The sequence below is a fragment of the Megalops cyprinoides genome, chromosome 2, assembly GCF_013368585.1.
Source record: "Megalops cyprinoides isolate fMegCyp1 chromosome 2, fMegCyp1.pri, whole genome shotgun sequence".
In the NCBI taxonomy this organism is placed as follows: domain Eukaryota; kingdom Metazoa; phylum Chordata; class Actinopteri; order Elopiformes; family Megalopidae; genus Megalops; species Megalops cyprinoides.
In genome coordinates, this window is record NC_050584.1 from 18387425 (window position 1) to 18408010 (window position 20586).

Consider the following 20586-nt stretch of genomic DNA (forward strand, 5'->3'; position numbering starts at 1 on the left):
TTGAAGTTCTTGCGAATATCGCCATGCTGCCGTTTCCATAAAGAACATGGAATTTCTTTTCAAAGGCAAATTAAATAACATTTAATCAGTCTTGTTTATTCAGAGCGGAGGCCACTCCCCCCGAATGAAGTTTCACATTTAATTTCCCCGTAATTCTTTGTGTAATCATAAATCACTTTGCGTCCGACGGGGGAAAATTTCATTACACGCCGCAAATCAAGTGTGGAGCACTCACAAATTCTTGAATTTCACGTAGAATTCTTCGACTTCCACTTCTTCCCCGGACTCCACCTGCAACAAAACAAGCACGTTTTTCAGAGGCCTGGGTTTGGAAAAGCGCCATCTGTCACTGCCGCTCAAACCCGCAGCCGCCTCCCTCAAGGCCGCGGCGGCTCACACCGTCTCCCCATTCCACGCGTGAGCCTTGGAACAAGTGCACGGCATCCCGCTTTAGGCGAGGAATTTTCACTCGACTGTAATACCTCGACAAAAAAAAAAAAAAAAAAACAACACGATCAATCCCCACCACTCCGCTCCGCGCCGACTGAGTCATGAATCATTTTAACTCCTCCTCAACCACACGCGGCTCCATTCACAATAACCTGACCCGAATCTTGGCGTCTCGCCAAAACCACAGTGTTAAGCAGACGCCAAACGTACCATTTCCTCAGGCAGCAGCCAATTTGCAGCTGCACTACTAAAAGCCGCAAGTATTATTTTTGGCCGGGCTCGTTCTGGACTGACTTTTGGGAGGATTTTCTCAGAGGAGGAACATGTAAGCGAGCCCTGTTTGTGTATGGAGGGGGTGGAAATGAAAGATGCTCGCGCGCACGTGCGGCCTTCGCGGCCCGCCCGCTCCACACGCTCACGTCGTCAGCTGTCAATCAATACATGAACAATGCCTTCTTTTCTCAGGGCAAAAAAAGCAGCTCTAATTACCTCCTCGACTTTTACTATACAAACCTCGGGCGGGATTCAGCGTTTCTCACCCACGGAGCTCTGTGCAGGCAACTTCCCGCTCGCCTCTAAGTGCGGTCGCAGGCCACTCAGACCGAAACTGAAATGTGTAAACAGCGTAGAGTGGCGTTCTCACCTCCTTCTTTCCCATGCGCATGCCCATGATCTTCTCCACGACGGGGCCCTCGGCGTCGGGAGCCTCCTGGCAGACACACACACACACACACACGCACACACCGTTAGCATCCCCCTGCTCTCTCTGGGCCCAGGCGTCAGAGCCGAGGAGGTGTCTGTCACGGCGGGCGACGGTGGGGGGTGGGGGGTGGGGGCTGACCTGCTGCTCAGACTGAGAGGCGTTTGACGGGGACTTCTGCCCGCCGGCCTCGGCGTCCTCGGCCTCGTCGTCCGAGATCCTGAACTCCAGGTCCTCGGTGTAGCGTTTCCTCTTGACCTGCCGGCTGGAGCGCCTCTTCTGCAATGACAGGTTATCACGCGTTAAAAAAAATTTTTTAAAAAAAGAGGCTGGAGACTCCCGGAAGGAGGGGGAAAAAGGGTGCCGCTCTGCAGGAGACAGCGTTAGGAAAATGCCCTCGAGTAGCATGCTGACATCTTGTCAGGTAAAAAAAAAAAAAAAAAAAAAGCTTTTCTCCAGAAGAGAGGTTAATGCAAATTGCGTGGGTTAAAACTATATAAAAATTGTATTTGTCAAGTACGTTCATAGTAGGGAAATGGGGCAATTACTGTATGTCAAAACCCTGGGTCATGTGGACTTTCTCGATAATTGTGTAACTGCTACCACATGCTGAAAGGCCGTATTGCTCTTATTGTGCTTGGAACAGAACAATAAATGCGCAGGTCGTCAAGTGCGGCGATAAACCTCCACGTGCTTGATTTCACCAGGGCAAGATTCAGCAGCCTTTCTGCACTGAGGGAGATGAGATCAGTTGGGGTTTGTGTGTTTTCTTCTGAGGATGGGCATTGCATAAACATGTAGAGAAAAAGGAAGGAAGTACATCCTCTAACTGAATATGAAGACCTGTTTCATCAGATGCAGAAACTGAAAAAAGGCCTAAGCCATCGCTTTGACGGTAACATTTTGAGATGCATAAGCAACCACACACAATTCAACCATTGTTTACTGCTTTGCCCTTTCAACCTTAACATCACCGCATTCTCCAGTCTGCAGCAAGCACAACAGATTTCAGGCATTTCATCCATGTACACATATCAATGGCCCCAAAAGGACAGAAAAATCATACTATTTAGGCTTTGTAAATACATGTTAGCAGTTTCACATCTAATAAATGAAATGTCACGTGAAATGCACTCCATTATGCAGGCATAGTGCAAAGTGTGCAAAAATAATCCTATGCATAACATAAGCATCTGTGTAGCCTGGATTCTGTCAGCGGGGACTAGACCACCTCTGCATGCAAAGTTGGCGTTCCTTGTCCCAATTAGATGCAGATTTCCCATGCAAATGCACCTATCTGCGCGGCCCAGCCCGGGCTAATCCCAGAGGTGGCCGTGACAGAGTGCCTTCACCGCACCTGGAGTCCGCCAAAGTAACAGGTAACGGTGCGCTAACCCAGTTCTGTCACCCCCGCCGTATTCCCCGCGGCCGGAATGATGGACTATCTTTACCTGAACGCCCAGATCATCCTCCTCCTCCGGTGAAGCAGGGGGCGTTTTTTCGGCGTCCGAATTGTCAGAGGATTCCCGCTTACGTTTCACTTCTTTCTTCTTTGTAGTGCTTGTTTCTGTGTCAGCCTTCTTAACGCTGCGGAAAAGGAACGGGGAAGAAGTGATTGATGAGCGCTAATGTAACCCATTTCGTGTGCGATTGTGGGGCGCAAACGCTCACTGTCAACCGCGTACTTCCTCGGGGTCAAGCTTCCTGAAACGCTGAGGCTTTTTTTCGTCTCGGCAGGCCGATACGGCACACCAACATTAACTTTCGGTGGAAGCCATTTCAAGGAAACCTCTGCCTTTCCCATGACCGGGAAACGCTAATGATCAGAGAAAAACGAGCGTGTCTGCTTATCTAAAATATCCGAGCAGGAAACGGGTCTTCAGCTGACCATCTGTAACAAGACAACCCCCCCCCCCACAATGAAAGGTTTTCGATTGTGGTGCAATACAATACCGTGATTAATGCCACCGCGGGGGGAAGCACAATAAATACACACGATTCTTCATAGGAGGAGGGAAAAAAACAAGTAACAAATATTTATCCCATAGTGCAAACAGCCGAGATGGTTTCATCAGGTAAAGTCAAATTACCAATGGAAAGGTCTGCAGTGCATAAAGCATACGCCTGATCTTACACAGGAGGGGCCTGGTTCTTCCCAGCTCTCCCTCCCTCAGGTTTTTAAGGATTGGACGCACACACCGAGACCTATAGGACGCAGTGAGAGGGAGGGGCTACAGGCCGTGGTGAAGGGTAGGAAGGCGGATCTGCGCACTAACCAGGGACAGCCCTGGCCAGAAGGGTTCGGTGGACAAACAACAAAAGCTGTGTGAGTTCAAGGTGCCTTAAACTGATTTTTCTGCAAATGCCTACAAACTCCACCTCTTTGCCATCTATGAAGGTTCTGCGTTTCTGTAGATTTCACAAGCGGAGCAACCATAACAGCCACCTTCAAAAAAAAAAAAAAAAAAACCCTGAACACTGTGTTGAAACAAACCTGTTTCAAGTGTTTAATCTTTAGCCTATGCCTACGTTCTCAACCTAATTTGTTTACCTACCGATGGTTGTATACCATCGGTCAGAGTTAACAAAGGAGAGGGGGGAAAAAAAAAAAAAAAGGCAAAAGGGAGCAAGCGCAAACAGGGCTACACTGTATTCCCTCTCATCTGACTGAGTTTACACCACACATGGCTGGAAGCCACCCCTACCATGAGGCTCCACTTCCAGCATTTATTTCCGCTCTTACTGCCACAAATTATACAATGCAGGAGCTCAGCGCTGGGCCCCTTCCCTTTCATCTACACGCCAAGAGCAATCAGATTACCCTGGTAACCAGCGGTCACATGACCAGCACCTGCTCTTTTGGCTGGATGCCACTGACTAAAGCCATCTGCTTCCCTCAATCATCTTTCAAACACTCAACACCTGCACTACAGCATTCTGTGGGTTTCTTTTTTATCCAATCACTGCTAAACAGACCTACACCCCCTCCCCAAACAAAAAACAAGATAAAAAAAAACAACTTAGTATTGTAGAAATAAAAAAGGGCAAGTTTATAAAGAAGCAAGTGAGCAAGGGCCTGCTTCAAGATGACCAAATTGCTTTTGATTGCTGACCTCTATAAATCCTAGACTGCTGTGTGCTGTTGAATTTAGCGGACCCAAGGCACGGGCTCAACTGCTAGGAGCTATGAGAAACAGATTTAATGTCTGGTGGAAAGCCTCACTCAGACTGCATAATAAAATATCGATATGGTGGGAAATGACAAGAAAATATAGGCTGGCTGTCTCTTCCTCGCTACAAAGGAATCTCCAAGATACTGTTCAGTGTTTGCACCCGGTGAATTGCAATAAGATTACAAGCTTTTTTGCCTTCAGTATCAACAGTGAGGGAGTAAAGATAATCCCAAGCATAGTGGCTTATGTGAACATGACAAAAGGCCCCATTACCAATCAAATCCTCTCTGACTGCTTAGAGTATGTGTAGTATTTTATGGTAATCTTGAAGGATTCACATGATATAGATACTGCCTTTAAATGCCTCGAGACCTCAAGGGAATATCAAAACATCAGGCTAACGCACATGGGCAATGACCAAAAACGGAGAGTAAGTTTCCCCATCCATCCTGCTGTGTATTTTTGAACACTGTAAATATGATCTTGCAGCTTTAACACAGCTTTCATGGTGGTTTATATAGCTTTCATTAGATTAGCCAGCCATCAGAAGTTAACAAATCAGATTAGTAAACACACACCCCCCACGCCAGATTCCCCGGGACACCAGTAGTGGAAAACCGGTCACCAAACAGCACAGGCTGCTCTGAGGCGGAGGGTGGGGGGGAGGGGGGGTTGGGTGAATTCATGAGCGAGAGGAAATGGTGGAGGGAGAACGGGGGCGAGGGCTGGCCGTTGCCCCGCGTTACAGGAGGCATCGCCGCTGAAGATGTTGCAGCTCCTTCCCTGGTGAGAGTCCAGAGGCAGAGGCGGCGCTGATATACGGGGGGGGGTGGGGGGCTCCGGGTTAATAGAACACCTGCCGTCACTGACAGGATGAGTCACCTTCAGTTCTACAGCTGGGTTCTGTGCCAGAGCCGCTCAGCACCGGGCCTGCCGTCGGCCCCCGTTTACGCTCTGCGGCCGCTCCCTGCTCCCAGCCTTCTTCGCACACCACGCCACGCCACAATCCCCACTGCTGTGTCCAGCTGGACCCACCGGCGTGGCTTCCGCACCGTCAGAAGGGGCGCCACGGCACCGACCGGCGTGATAAAGGAACGGAAGTGCCTCCCATCGACTGACAAAATTCTCTATATTGGCGAATGCGGGTGTTTCTCCCCCACCCCCCATGCGTGGGAGGGAGGAGACTGGTGTGCCGTGTTGTATTTCACAGCAAGGTCACGCACATGGCGGAACCACTCAATTACCCACTGACAAGGAAAGTCTATTACCTGAATCTCAGGCAGGAGGTCTGATCCGCACAGCCCCGCAAGCCTCGGACTGTAGTCACACTTCTCCAAACAAATCCCGCCGCCGCAGCCGGGAAAATAAATCAAACGCGAAAAACCACCGCGGGCGCCCGCTTCTTCCAACGGGCCTTTCAACGGCAGGGCAAAAAAAAAGGCCCCGCCGGAAGGGAAGGGGGACCTCCCTAGGACAATCTGCTCCCCTGCCGGCTCGGAGACGCCGCGCCTCGTATTTTGAAGATGTCACTCTCCCTGACATCTTCTCCGCGCGCCTAAAAGGAATCCATTTCAAAGAAATCAAAGAGTACAAAACTTGCCATATAGCAATCTGCGTGCTCTAAACTCAGACCTCCTGGGATCCTGGCGTAGGTTTGACAGCCTAATACATCAGAAAATAAATTCATTATACCTTCCTTTGAGGCTGTGCTTCTGAGCTTCACAAAAACCCCCCCAGCCCTTCAAGTCCGTCGTGAAAAGTGCCAATCCAGGGAGAAAACAAACATGAACACCTCTTACTGCTGCCCAGCATTGCTCAAGGTTTTACCAACCACTCGCTCTTTGCAGTTTAATGTTACAGATATGCCTTTATTCTGTTGCCTGCAACAGGATATTGCTGACAGTTACTCATTGTGGCCAGTGATTTTTTGCTAAACTGAAAAAAAAAGAGTGAAACTTGAGCTGACATTTCAATTCTAACCGTCCATGATGGAGTCAACTCAAACTTATTTACTCCAAGTGAGACCACTGCATCAGTCCTCTCCATACTGAGTTGGACTCCTTTCCATTTAAAAGGATACAATATCCCCCCCCCACACCAGATTATGTAAGCCTGCGCATTTTTTTTCAGTTTAATTTTTTTGCATGTGCACCTACATACCCTTCTCATGTTTTCCCTGTGTGTCGGGGAAATGATTTTAAACCGAACGAGCAGGTGGACTACCAGAAGCAGCGGTGCAAAGGTCTACACCCCGCGCGGCCCATCCAGCTCGCCCCGGCGCCAGGAGACGATCAAAAGCATCCCGCCCCTATTGCTCCCACCTGCAGCTGCCGATGCGCTCGCTCGCTCAGCAGGGCGGGAGATGGAGCCCAGGGGCCGGAGCCCAGGGGCCAGCGCGCAGCAGCGTCCCCGCCTCTTCCACCTCACACACACCGAGCACCCCCCCCCCCCCCTCCCCCCGACCGCGAACGACGAAAGCGGAGGTTCACGACAATGTCGGACTTCCCAGTGTAATGAGGCTGCCGTGCGTCACATCTACAACCGGCCTGGCGCTCCCTGACGCATTTTTGCAGTTTCATACCTTTGGGTACGGTTTCATAACGCCACCAAACAGAAGCGGCTTATGACTGGTGCCAATTCCAGGTGCAACGGTTTTTGTCCAGCAAGGGCTTTTGGTGCTACCAGAAAACAGGAAATGCTCTTGAGTACAGCTTCTGAGGCTCATATCGCCGTGCCTAATGAAAACTAGGGAACAGCTCACCGGGGTTCCCACAGAAATAGAGGGCTGCATTTTCCATTTGCATGTGATCTGGTACCAATTAATATTCCCTTCCAAGTTTCTGTATGCTGAGCCCCTGCCTTCTCCCTGCCAGTAGCAGGGAGACTCAATCACCGGGATGAGCTTCCATTTTTAAAAGTCAAGGGAAATGTCAAATTAACATCAGATGGCTGAGAATTTTTTTTAAAGGCCTCTTGGAAGGATTTGCTCAAATTCGATGACGACGAACATCTGCCCACGGTTCGCACATTCGAGAATGCCCAAACAAGGTATCCACCAAGACGTGCTGGGCAACACGGCCCGTCCACTAAGCACCTGACCATCGGAATCCGTCACCCACTGTCTCGTCTCTGAATCTACTTCCATACAGGTGAGATGAATCTGCACACAAGGCCCCTCCAATCCCACGCTAACCCTACAAACCAGGCAGCCAGTCACTGCCCATTTGCACTGAAGTGGTAGTCAAACTGGGCCTAAAATATTTTCCTGAAGAGCCAGACCAACTCAAGAGCACCGTTGTGCTCAACGTCTGGGCTGGGCAGTGTTTTCCCCCCTCAAAAGGTGCTTTTGAGGTGCGCAGCAGACAGTGCTGAATGCTTGGCTTGGCCCAGCGTTTGCTCAGCAAGATAAAGGCCTGTCAGAGGTGGACTGACAAGGGCTGGAAGGCCTTGGGGGTGTTGGGGTGGGGGGGTTGGGGCTGCCACATTCCTCAGCCAGCTCATGTTACGTTAATAAAAAAGGACGTGCTCACTGACTGTTTTGCATAATCACAGAGGAAGAACAAGGGGTTAAATTGGCTTAGAAAGGACGGCCATTTTCAAATTTTCAAATTTGAACTGCATGAGGAAAAAGTGGTCGCTTGAGTATGTTCGCTTTCTGCAAAAGCAGAAATAAAGAAGAAAAATAGTGTAAGAGCTCAAATGATTTCTTAACTTCATCAAGGAACTGCTGTCTCACATCACAACCGAAATCACATTCATTATGCTTTCTTCTCTCGTCTCTTTAGGCCTAGCTACCAAATAAATGTGACATGTCTTTCAATGTTTTTTTCACAAGCATTTTGATAAATAGCAGTGCTCTAAGATAATCTGAAGGAAAAACATTCCAGAGCTTTTGTAAAATACTGAGTGCTACATAAATGAAACCACAGGGAAACTACTTAATATTGCCTATACATTTCCTTTAATCCAGATTCCACTCACTTCACCCTCCATTCAAATGAATGATTTTAATTTAAGGAATATTCACATGTGTGAAACAGCAGAATCAGGAGGCTGCATCTCCCAATAGCAAGCATGCTCTGTCCCACATACCTGGGCTTCTTGGCGCTCTTGGCCTTGGGAGTGGTGGCCTTCGGTTTCTTCTCCTTGGGCTCTTTCGGGGTTTTGGGCGTCTTGGGCGTTTTGGGAGTCTTGGGCTCCTTGGGCTCCTTCTTCTCTTTTGGCTTCTTCTTCTTCTTCTTCTCCTCTGAGGACGGCTCCTCTGTGGGGCTCCTCAGGGGGCCCTGGCCGTCCTCCACGCTCTCCCCCGCGGCCTCGCTCTTGCCCTCCTCCAGGCAAGCCTTCGCCTTCTTCTTCTTCTTCTTTTTTGGCTTCTGTTCCCCCTCCGCCTGCTGGTCTTCACAGTTGAGTGACTGGGCGTCCGGGCCTGCCGCTTGAGGCTTGTCAGATACTGGCATCTCGATGGATGGATCTGATGGAGGAGGCTGCAAGGGGACAAAGAGGGGGAAATGTACGTTTTAGAATAAAGATGAGTCTGGAATAGTAATTCAAAAATTTCCGTTTTTCAAAACCAAAGTCATGTTTCGGAGTCCATCACCGAATTGGACAGGGAAAGCCCCTATCTTGGTTTGAAGTGTTGTCAGTGTGAGTGGTAAACTGTGACAAATTTCATGACACGATGCTTCTGGGGACTTAGACTTATGCAAGTGTGGTGCCATTTTAAACAGATTTTCAAACTTTTAAGAGAGTAAAGAATAGTTAGTTTACCATTTACAAATATATAGTTAGCAGGGTATCAGTCAACTCTTTCCAGTGCACTCTGCATAACTGACTGGCCTTGCAATGCACAACGTGAAGTTCACAAAGGCACAGAGAACTCACTCTGAATTAACAGAACTACACGCAGACTGACAAAGCCCTTCTAATGGAAGTTCCAGAAAATCAGGTCTTGTCTATAACAAAACACCACTGTGGGAGTCAAAATAAATTGATCACTTGCTTGATTTCAAGCCGTTCACTGACAGGAAGCTAGGTGCTTTTGGGATCATGCCAAATTTTCAGTGACATTAAGCAATTAAATGCAAAGGCTTCTGTATCTACAGCATTAGCTGGATTTAGTCCTATCCAAATAAGAAAACATACTACTGAGATGGCTGGCTTACAAACACATATTCCAAGGTATGGTGAGTTGGGGTCAGCTCTGGTAGTTTAACATCTGGTGTGAAGGAACTTGCTCGGTTTACAAGCAACGGCCTCTTTCAAAGTGCACGAACTAAGCTTCTGAAGATAAAATTCAGACAATATGGGCTTTTTATGACACACGCCGAGCTTCAGGAGGCTCAGCTTCCAGGGCAGCTCTTTGAAGAGCGTCTCCGTGCAGGCCGCGGTGTGTCCACATTCTGCGGTACCATGAAGCATTCAGCACGCTAAGCTGAGCCGTATCTAAGCTCTGCATAACGCACCGCGCACATTCAGGGGCAGATGCCGTGGCGTCTTTCTATGCAGAGTGTCTCATCTTCAGTGTGTAATTCACATCTCACCAGTAAATTTCAGAGTGCGCCGGCACATTCAGTCTCAATCACACACTGGGTTACGCCACGAAAAAATGTCCACCAAGAGACCAAAAAAAAAAAAAAAAAAAAAGGTTTGGCCATGTCTGCAGCACTTCCGCTCATGCGCGGGGCTACGCCTTTCTCATTCTGACATCCGGCCGCCCCGGAGATGACGCCTCCGCCCCCGCCCCCGCCCCGTCCGAGTCGAACCCTGCCGTGGCCCTCGTCAGCGCAGGGGGACGGCTAATGACTTTGAGCGGCATCGCGGGCGGCGGGGCCCGCCTGATGAAACATGACAAACGCGAGGGCGTTCGGGCTGAGGTGAGCCGCCGCAGTGAGGACACCGTCACAGCGGGATCCTGACATATTCAAATGCGCCATTCATCCAGAGGAGGTGGGCAGGTTACCCTCCCGCACGCACCAAGCCTGCTCTCTCTCTCTCTCCCCCTCTCTCTCTCCCCCTCCCTCTCTCTCTCCCCCTCCCTCTCTCTCTAAAAAAGCAACCTGCTGCAAAGAGTGGAGTGGTGGGGCACAAGAAGGCAGTCAAGTTGCAGGGACGGAAACCAAGGCTTTTCTGTAAAATAAAAGGACGACAAACGACGCCGCGCGTGAGACAATACTCTACGCTACCTTGCATAACCAGTATCTGTTGTGAAATCAGTCTGTAGAAACCACATGCTTTCACTACAGGGAAACTTGAAGCTCTCCTGTGAGACAACACAAGCCCTTGTACTTTTTTAAACCATCTGTTTGAATTGCAGCTAACTCCGTCTGAACGGAGCCTACCGCGCAATATGTCCATGAGTGTAGCAGCTGCTCAGAGATTGAACTGGAGGGAAAAAAAAAAAAAATGCTCTTCCATTCTTTATAAAGGGGGGAGAAAAAGGTGACATTTTCCCTATGCTGTAAAACCTGAACACACACGAGAAAACGGTCAGTAAATCTAATTACAATGTTTGATCTTACTCATGTATAATTTATTAAAAAGCCCTGCGTTCTAAAACACCTTGTTCAGCACAAATTTAATTTAGAACTACTTCTGGGGAAGGAGTTGCGCTCCTGCGATTGGTCGCACGCCGCGATGAGACTGAATATTAAAGCACTCCATTTCCTCGACTCGTTCAACTCCCCCCCCTTCACTTCGGCTCCTCCGCCACAATAAAGGCACCCTGCGCTAGGTCACCATCTGAGGCATGAAGCCATGCACGGTGAAATAGGCGGAAGCGCCGCGGAGAGAACGCACACGCGCCCGCCGCTGCCGGTTTTCCTTCTTCGCGACGGAGGATGGGCACCGCACTTCCGAGTGTTTACAAAACAATTAACAATAACGCTCACTCTGCAGTGATGAATTGTACCATTAGGCTAAGCTGCGGCTGCACCGGTACATGATCGTTCCCCTCTCCAGGGGGATGCTGTAGCGATATATACATAATACAGTGCAAAGAAATTATACAAAACACAGAATGCAAAGAAACGGGGTGGGGAGGGGCAGGGATTATTCTACAACACGTCATTGCCGGTTTCAGATGATTACTGCGTAGTTCTCATTTCGTTCCGGAAGAGGGGTAAGGTCACAGTTTCAGGTCCTTCCAGTGGCTAGAACAGAATAGTGACTTGTACTTAAAGAGTGAGCACAGAGAGGCCGGCATTAATCTCGCCGCTGCCCGTGGCTCTATTCCACGCTACGCTGCGGCAGACACGGCGCTGACAAACTGCCAGAAAATGTGCTGGCAGATGTGCTGCCCGTCCAGCTGTCCTCAATCCCAGTAGCAGATGGGGACAGGGCATTATGACACTAATAAATTATATCTATACTTTAAAAAAAATATAAGGCACTTATGCCCATCAGCAAATTCTCTCCAACACACTTGTGTTCTCTAATTCTTTTTCTCTCTAATTCTTAAAAAAAAAAAAAAACTTCTCTATTTTGACTGAGATCTGCTAGTTACTCTGCCATAGATCGAAACTAAAGGAAGTAGATTCAAAAAAAAGAAAAAAGAAAAAAAGTCACATGCAAAAGACCTGATGTTCACTTTAGTAGTAAGTTCTTTCATCTTATTGGCTGGCGTTAACTTTAAATGTAACCTTTTGAAAACCACATCATTGTGGCGTACAATACATGTTTCCTGTAAACAGCTATTTAGACAATTGGGTGTACTTTGAAGCAAAACAATGGCAGGCTCTTTGTAAGTGGAACAACACATTTGAAATGGTTGATATTCTGTGTCTGAATGGCGGCCGGGATGCTAATTCCTCCAGCACAGAAACGTCCCCTCGCCTTGCCTCTCCATAATCAATGACATCAATGACAACATGCCCACTGCCAGACACCCACCCGCATTTCTAATGTGACAGCAGTGTTCTAGCATTTGAGATTCTAGTTAAGGTTTCATTTCTCTGAGGGTTGGTGGCGGGGTGGGGAGGGGGGTGGGGTGGGGATTTCACATGCTAGTTAACAGGCAAAATATTCATTCTGTAATCTCCTAAATATTCTAATTAGTAAGCCAGTGCTCTCAGAGGAGCCTTCGTGCTGCACAGCTCCCCACACGGAGCAGATGGAGGGGGGGGGGGAGGAGAATGAGCAAGACCGGGACCCGGCACCTCTGCTCAGGGCTACTCCTCTCGGCCCCTCTCCACGAGGAACCCGCCACAGGAACCCCTTCCAATCACCCGTTTCTTTATGAATCTCACCCGAATTTAGCTCAATGAGCAGCGCTTGTTGCGCAGAAAAAAAAAAACCTTTTGCTTTCAGTGAAAACACCGCCTTGTTTTTCCATCTGTTGTAGTCACTCTGTCGCCGCCGAGTCTAAGGTTTTGTGAGCGGATGAAGCGCAGCGAATCATGTGGTTCAACAGCTTTGCATAACAACCCCCCCCCCCCCCCCCCCCCCCCGCACTCGCTCTGGCCTGAAACGCTGGCCGATAACAAGGCTCGCGAGCGGCTCCACTTCCACCGAGCTGTCCAAAATGGTGACCCCCGCGCCCCCCGCCCCAGCCCCGCACGGGCGGCCACGGGGACGGAGGGCCCTCGCTGTTGCTATCGGCCGACCTCCTTCTAGGCTGCGCGGGACAGAGGCTTGCGGATGGCAGGGGAGCACAGGCAAAGAAGCTTCCACCGCTCTGTCTGCGAGTGGCCGCAGAAACACTGCAATTTGGAGAAGGGCTATCATTGTGAAAACCTCTTAATTTCCTCTCTGTGTTCCAGAGAAGCCATAAAAACAAAACAAGAAAAAAAAAAAAAAACACTGCTGTTTATGTTGTGTTTGACCCTGACTTCCACTCAGTGTCTGGTCATTCATCAACACTCAAGACCCTTAAAGTTTTTTTAGAAACTTCCTCCAGGAACTATCAGTATGTCTCTCCAACAATCAAAACCTGTGAACGTGCAGGAACAGGAAAAAAAATTACAAATAAATCAATATAACAATTTAGTTGTCCAGTAAGTATTTGGTAGAGTAACACTTCGTTGGGCAGTATTCAGTGCAGCTTTCTGCAGGACGCACAATTTGACTTCTAAATGAATGGATTTCAGTTGAAAAGACTATAAGTAGTATCTCCAAACAGAAAAGCGAGCATTCACAACAGATTTACACCGAAAATCGATTACAGACATTCTCGGCTCATAACACTGAACCTGCACCCAAATTACTTTTGTTTGATTTAGGATAGTTTACTGTTGTCAGTCAACCATTAACCTGCAAGTGTTTTGGCCACACTGTGACACCAATGGCAATGTGCTCAACAATGCACATGATGGTTTAAAACATTCAGTAGCCCTCATTTCCTGGGGTGATCATCTTGAGTTTGATTTAAAGAGCTGATTTTTGAGGGCATCACATCAGCCTGAAGGCCGCACGCAGTGAGGAAGTGGAGAGCTGGTACACCGAATATTTCTGATTTCACATTATAATTTCGATATTTCTGCCGCGCAACTACAGAACTCACCCGCCAATTACATGCCCTTTCTCTGCGAGGCCACAAAACAGGAGGTAATGAGCACATTTTAAACACAACTGCTGAGGACATTATTTCACTGGGAAGACCAGACAGCGCAAGGAGTTTCCGAAATGATGATTTAGTGCGAGAAGATTCAGGCTGAATTGAAAGTGACAGAAACGTCACACTTGTTGTGTCTTCATAACTTCTGAAAGCTTTCTCGACGGTCCCGTTCAGCGGCAAGCAACAGTTACGAACAGATTGAGTTTTTTTTTCTTCTGGAATTTCCCCAGATGTTCTTTTGTGATCAAGGGTACCTCAGTGTTAGGCATGAGATTCATCAGAACACTTCAGATAGGGGTGCACTTTGGAGCTTGCTCACATAATGTCTGAATGCATTTGCTCCACCAAGAGAAATCTTATTTCATCAAACACCTTTGAACAAATACACAGTGCTTACTGTCACACTATGTATGCGGACACAGTAAGAAAACAGGAATAAAATTACAATGTTATAACGATACGTCTTCCAGTGGGGAAAAACATCTGTTTAAACCTAAAACCAAGAGGCCACATCACAGCTCTAAGGCCCCTACTTCTCATAGTCAGAATCACAGAACCAAGGGAACTACATATGACTTCTGCCTGAAGTACACTGGAGCAGTGGCATGTGAGTATTGCACGTACAGCTTGCTATAAAGGTACACAGCACATGTTTAATGAAGCTGGAGGCTCTGCTCCTCACTGGGGGTGGGACCAGTCGTGTGATAACTGGCTATGCAGCCATGCCGTTACGCTCCTCAATTTGGCAAGTTTGCTGATGCAATAATGTCTTTTCGAGAAAACGTGAAACGCAAAAAACTGTGTCTGACTAATTTTCGGAAGGGCTGACATGGAAGCATGCAAACAATGCAACCGAATGAGAAACGGCAGCTAAAAAAGCCTGCGTCTCGGACAAGTTCACGACACTTTCATTAGCTGCGCTTCAAAATCATGCCCGAGGTCAAAGGAACGAAGACGACTCTTTCGATTTAATTATTTAATTTCGGATTTACTGCATAAAGTTATTATTTTTAATAGTACGTAGGGAGGAAAAGTGCAGAGTAAAGGACGGCAAAAAATGAACTGGCCATTCAACCAAATAATTTTGCCCCTTTTTTATTGGAAAAAGTACTGGTCCTGCAAGTAAACTATGAATGGTTTATTGCCACATAAAAAACTCCCTGGCACAGTTACCTGTGTCAGCACCACAGGCAGCAGGAGTGTAAAATGAACAGGTTAGCGGGGGCTAACATCCCCCACGCCTATGCAGCGGACGAGCTCACCTTCCTCCGCATTTTGGCCGGGAGAGGCGCTTTCATTTACAGCTCATGAGAGGAGGCGCGGCCGCCGCCCCGTTCCCAAACGGAGGGCCGTTCGCCGGCGTCAGTTCGGAGCTACGGCCTTACGCTGATAGCATTCATGCAGTAAGTCAGGTCATCACATGGTATCATGCAAATTTGCAGCGGCACATGGAAATGTCAGCTTTGCAGCTGGTGCCAAACAGCGCGCACGCCTCGTCCGGAGCTAATGCTAAATCAACAGTGCGCTGGTCACGGAAGGGGGGAGGAAACGCCCACGCCACAAAAACAGCGGCCACCGTGCACACCTCGACCGAGGCTAATGCTAAGTCAACAGCGCGCTGGTCACGGAAAAACGCCGGCCGAAAACAGGCCAGGGTAACACACTGACAGCTGTGGGGAGCACTCACTCCTCCACACGCACACACACACACATACATACACACACGCACACATATACATACATACACACACGACACACACACACACACACACACACACACGCACAGAAAAAAACCTAGTCCATTCATTTCCACACTTTAGCTGCCACTCTAACAGATAAAACCTAGCAGATGAGGTCATGCGGGAGGGAGCCAGCGCAGGGAGTGCGCAGGGCAGGCCGAGGCTGCAGCTCCGTGGCTCCGTGCCGCCTGGCGGGGAGGGAGGGAGGGAGAGGGGGCCAGGCCCGGCCCGGCCCGGCCACAGGGGACCTGCCGGGCAGATACTGCCGCACCGCCCCCGCCCGGGGGAGGGAGGGGCCGCTGCGCGCACACACCTACAGCGGCCTTCCTCCCGCCGCAACTACACCCAGTCTGGCCCCCTGATCGCAGCCCCTGATGAGCTGCAAAGAACAACATTCCCAGGGAAGCGGGGGCACGGATGTGTCTCATTAGAGACATTAGAGACGGCCGGGCCGCGCTCCGCTCCCGCTGTCGCGTACACGCACGGTGGGTGTGGTCTCCCAAGTCTGATTAGGGCTAATTTGGGACTTCCTAAGCAGGGCTTAGATAAAAACGGTATTAGGTCCGCGCTAATAGGGGATTGCGGAATCTGTAGATATGGAGTTATGCGCCGAAACAATGACCTCAGCAACACTCCGGACGTGATATAAAAAAAAAAAAAAAACAAGCGCAGCTGGTTCTCTCTCTCTCTCTCTCACTCTGGCATCACCTCGCCGGGGCGAGCGGTCAGAGCGCCGTGGCAACGGTCCCACGGCGCGAGCGGCGGCTTCAAAGTTAATGAAAACGCGAGAGGCAGAGCAGGCTGGGAAGTGCAAGGTTGCTCAATGTCAGCCTGTCTGTAATGCAGAGGAGCGCAATGCTGCAAATGAAGGGGCGATGACATCCCCCATCCAAAAGCAAAAAAAAAAAACAGAAGGTGGTGTCACCAAATGATTTGGGGGTGTAAATTAGGCTTAATTTGTAACTGATATCTCGGCGTCTCTGTACGTGAAAATTACAGGAAGACGGGGGAAAATTCATCATTGCTGAACGGCCCGGTAAATACGCTGAAGAGGAAAGCGTGTTGGCTGAAGGGGTTCAAGTCGCCCTGTGGATGATGCCCAGACTGGTCTTTTGGTCCCAGAGTTTACAGACCTGTCCACAGTGGTCTCATGCAGCATAAAAGTATGGCAAATTGATATCACTGAGGCTTCGTAGTGCACCTTGTGGCAGCAAATGGTGGCTGATAAGGATTTATATGGCATGATTACATTCACTACATTTTTATTGACCTCAATAACGGCCAAACCAAAGCAATACCTTTGTACCATTTGCAAATATGCTTCCAAAACTATCTGAAAGCGCTTGTTTTTAAATGACAATCCCTCCACCTAAAAGGTTCAACAACCCAACTACGTATGACACCGATTATTCAACTAGACTACTAATTGATGACTCAGATCTGTATTAAAATGCTTGTTGACTAACCAGAAATGAATAATGAAAAAAATCCTCAATGTGTCTTCTCAATATTCATGAAGGAGTCTAAAAAGGCCGGCATAAATTAACAGATTGACAGACCATTGATATAATTAATTTTCCTGCTGGAAAGTGCGGGTGCCTTCGCAGTGAGCCATCATTTACGTGAGAAGAACCGCCGTTTCACACCGAGCTTCGGGTGTTAATGTGGGGGCTCGGCTGCTTGAGTATTCAACCTTGGGAGCCATAGAATGCTGGGATATCAAAGCTGTGGAAAAGCACAACGCAGCCCTGATGCAGAAGAACTTCAAGCACTGAAGCTGCACGAGTTCATCCCACTCCCTCTGATCCCGTATGATATGAGGTAGCGTGAAGAAGCCTGGTGGGTACGCACACTCACAACACCACCTGGTCTACCCGGACTCCCAGACCATTAGCTGGAGCCATGAGGATCAAGCACAGAGCCTCAGTCACGTACCCAAAAATATTCTCTCTCTACACTTGACTGTACATACAGAATGTGATTTCAGCACCGCAAGTTTGAAAGCGCTCCCCCTGTTCAGGACAGTAAAGAGCTTACAGCACACTGAAGCTTATATGTTAAGGTGCTTTGTGTAGCTTAAGGGTGCTCTTTTCTCATCTGTCTTCCACTTCTAAATACTGGACCATTTTAAAACGGACGTGTTTCAATGTTCCCCAGCCAGTCTAATGATGTTTGAAATATTAGTCCTGTCAAAGGAAAGGTAAAGTAGCTTTGCTTTGGTAGTGGTAAGTGATCTTTTTTAACAGATTTTCCCCGGTCTGAACGCCCGTGTTCGCGTGTGCGGTGCCAGCGTGTGCGCAGTCTCTGCGTGCGAGGTTTTCAAACCCCGTGCACAACCGAGGGACGCGGGGGAGGCCCGGCATTAGGTCTCCTTTGAAGTCGACTCAAAAACTTGTCTGGATGCTACCCTTGAAGCATAGGTCACAGCCTGCGGAAACCCCTCCCCCCTCCCTCCACTCCCGTCATGCCCTGCTCCAATTCCAGCCTTACGCCCAGGCACAACACGCGGCCGGGGTACTGCGGAGTCAAAGTCGGAACCAACGCTCTGAACGTGGTCTGAAATTGGGCAATGGCGCCGAGTCGCGGCTTCGGCGGAGCAGTGCGGTGCCGGTCGCTGGCCGGTGGTGCTAGCCTAGCGTGCGTTCTCGGCACAACGATCCCACATTTTGCGCTGCATCCTTATTACCTGAAAGCGCTGTGCCTTTGGCTGCGCTTCTACGGCAAACAGCAGTTTCTCGTTTGCATAGAATATGCTGCTTAATGTTTATTTTCGCCTTAGCTGTTCATTGGCCGGTCCCCTTAAGGCTCGTGAAACCTCACTCTGACGAGGAATCTGAGAAAATTTAAAAACTGCTTGAAATCTACTCGTATCTCGTAAGCCCGATCACCACTCACAGGTACCGCACACTTACAGATTTAAGAGGATGTACAATTTTGGAGTGTCTGGCTTGACTAACAAGTTATAGCTTATAATATATAACTACAGAAACACAGGTAACCTAAATCAAGGCTGAAACTGAAATGTGTGCACTCTGCTTCGGGGACGGCTGGGTAAAAACGCCTTACTCTCTCTGAACACCTTCAAGCTGCATCCCTGCCACATCTCGGCTCTGTACACACCGACACCCTTCGGGTCGACGGGAGTAAGCGCTCTCACCGCAGCTCTGTGTTGGTACATACACCTGTGTGTTTACAGTATCAACAGGCCACCTGTTTTAACTAGCGAAGCTCTCCCAGAAAAGTGACCGCGCGACTCTTACAATCCCATGGCGACTAGAGGAACATTCTGGTGTCACTGACACCCCCCCCCCCCAAAAGGTGCACCCAACTGGACCTGGGGTAGCCTATTTGCCATAGTAATGCAAACACTAAAGATATATGGTGAAGGAAACACATAAACCATACTGGTGGTAAAATTATGCCCCGTGACAAATGTAAATATCAATAATCTTCATTAAACTCCAATACTACTGTCAATTTAAATGTGGTCCGACTCACTATAGCCATAGTCGCACTGACAATGTTAAACGCATTTAAATGTAGGTAGTTTAAGGGTTGTGTCTCATTTGGTGCTGAAGTGAAAGCATGAAGGATGGTGCCTACTGAAGCCCAAAATGACAGCGGACAGTGAGCGGTGCCATTTCACTTGATTTGACTATTTTTAAGAAACTGGGATTTCTGTGGCACCTATGCCACGTTAGCACAAACGTTGGAGGGGGTGTTTTCAGACTGTATCCAAAGGAGGGTCAAAGTCTTGTAACTGTAACTGGTTTCCTAACGCTCCCCCTTCAGGGCGGCCATACAAAACGCAGTCCTCACCCGAAACGGGCCTTCCCTCTGTCAGGGTACCAAGCATCCAGCCTGTACTGATTGCAAATGCAAAGCATGCCGGACCACGGACACCCCCCTGCTCTCTCACCCATGCGGGACTGCGGACACCCCCGCTCTCTCACCCATGCGGGACTGCGGACACCCCCTCTCTCTCACCCATGCGGGACCGCGGACACCCCCCAGCTCTCTCACCCATGCGGGACTGCGGACACCCCCGCTCTCTCACCCATGCGGGACTGCGGACACCCCCGCTCTCTCACCCATGCGGGACCGCGGACACCCCCGCTCTCTCACCCATGCGGGACTGCGGACACCCCCGCTCTCTCACCCATGCGGGACCGCGGACACCCCCGCTCTCTCACACATGCACATTACTGTCTTCATGTGGACAGGTCCTCAGAGAATCCAAACTCTCACTACGCTGGACAAAACTGCCTATCCAACTTAAAACCCAACACTTAGGCCTAACTTTCCATTCAAACACAACAAGCTTAATCCTGGTGTATTTTACACATACTACATGCTTTGCAGTCAAACCACAGTGGGCCTCTTGAGTGACTTCATAAAATGTGAAGATAGGATCTGGGCCTAAGCAAACTTTTTTTTTTTACATGTATCAGGCGCAATAATGATCATGAAAGTCTGGATAAGGTATTTCTGGTGTGCACAGCACCAAGTAGGGGAAAGGCAGCTGAAAGACAAAGCACCATTACTAGGTTCACCTAAGCAGCACGGTCTGGTTTAGCAGCACTCGAATGTAGTGAGTGGAAACTAGGCATTGGTCCCCCTGAACCAGCATGCTATAAGGCTCCTTTTATTTTTATGCAAAACAGTGAAAACTGGCTCCAGCCAGATCCTGGGAGAAAGACAAATGAATGTCATAAATGCCACTGCCTGCCAACCCCCACCTCTCACCCGCAAATCAACACCTGAGGTGCAGGAGTCACCGGAACAATGTTGCACACCAATGCCACTTGTACCATCTCAAATCCATCTTTTCAAACAAAGCCACTTGTTGGCCGAAGGGCACAAAGACTCAAGTGCCGATCTCATAATCTCCTCTTTACAAGGCGGCATACAGTCCTTTTGTTTTGCTGATGGGGGGGAGGGTACAAAGGGGGGGAGGGGATTCCCCATCTGAAT

At 49.0% G+C, this 20586-nt stretch overlaps 1 protein-coding gene across 1 annotated transcript in view; it reads right to left on the minus strand.

Moving 5' to 3' along the window:
- The window catches only part of chd7 (chromodomain helicase DNA binding protein 7), a 65544-nt gene that overhangs the window by 23094 nt on the left and 21864 nt on the right, over positions 1 to 20586 (minus strand). The window contains exons 3-7 of the mRNA XM_036522547.1: positions 8416 to 8807; positions 2602 to 2737; positions 1292 to 1429; positions 1094 to 1159; positions 236 to 291 (exon numbers count right to left, since the gene is read on the minus strand). Of these exons, the coding sequence (XP_036378440.1) occupies positions 236 to 291; positions 1094 to 1159; positions 1292 to 1429; positions 2602 to 2737; positions 8416 to 8807 (788 nt within the window). The remainder of the gene's footprint in view (positions 1 to 235; positions 292 to 1093; positions 1160 to 1291; positions 1430 to 2601; positions 2738 to 8415; positions 8808 to 20586) is intronic.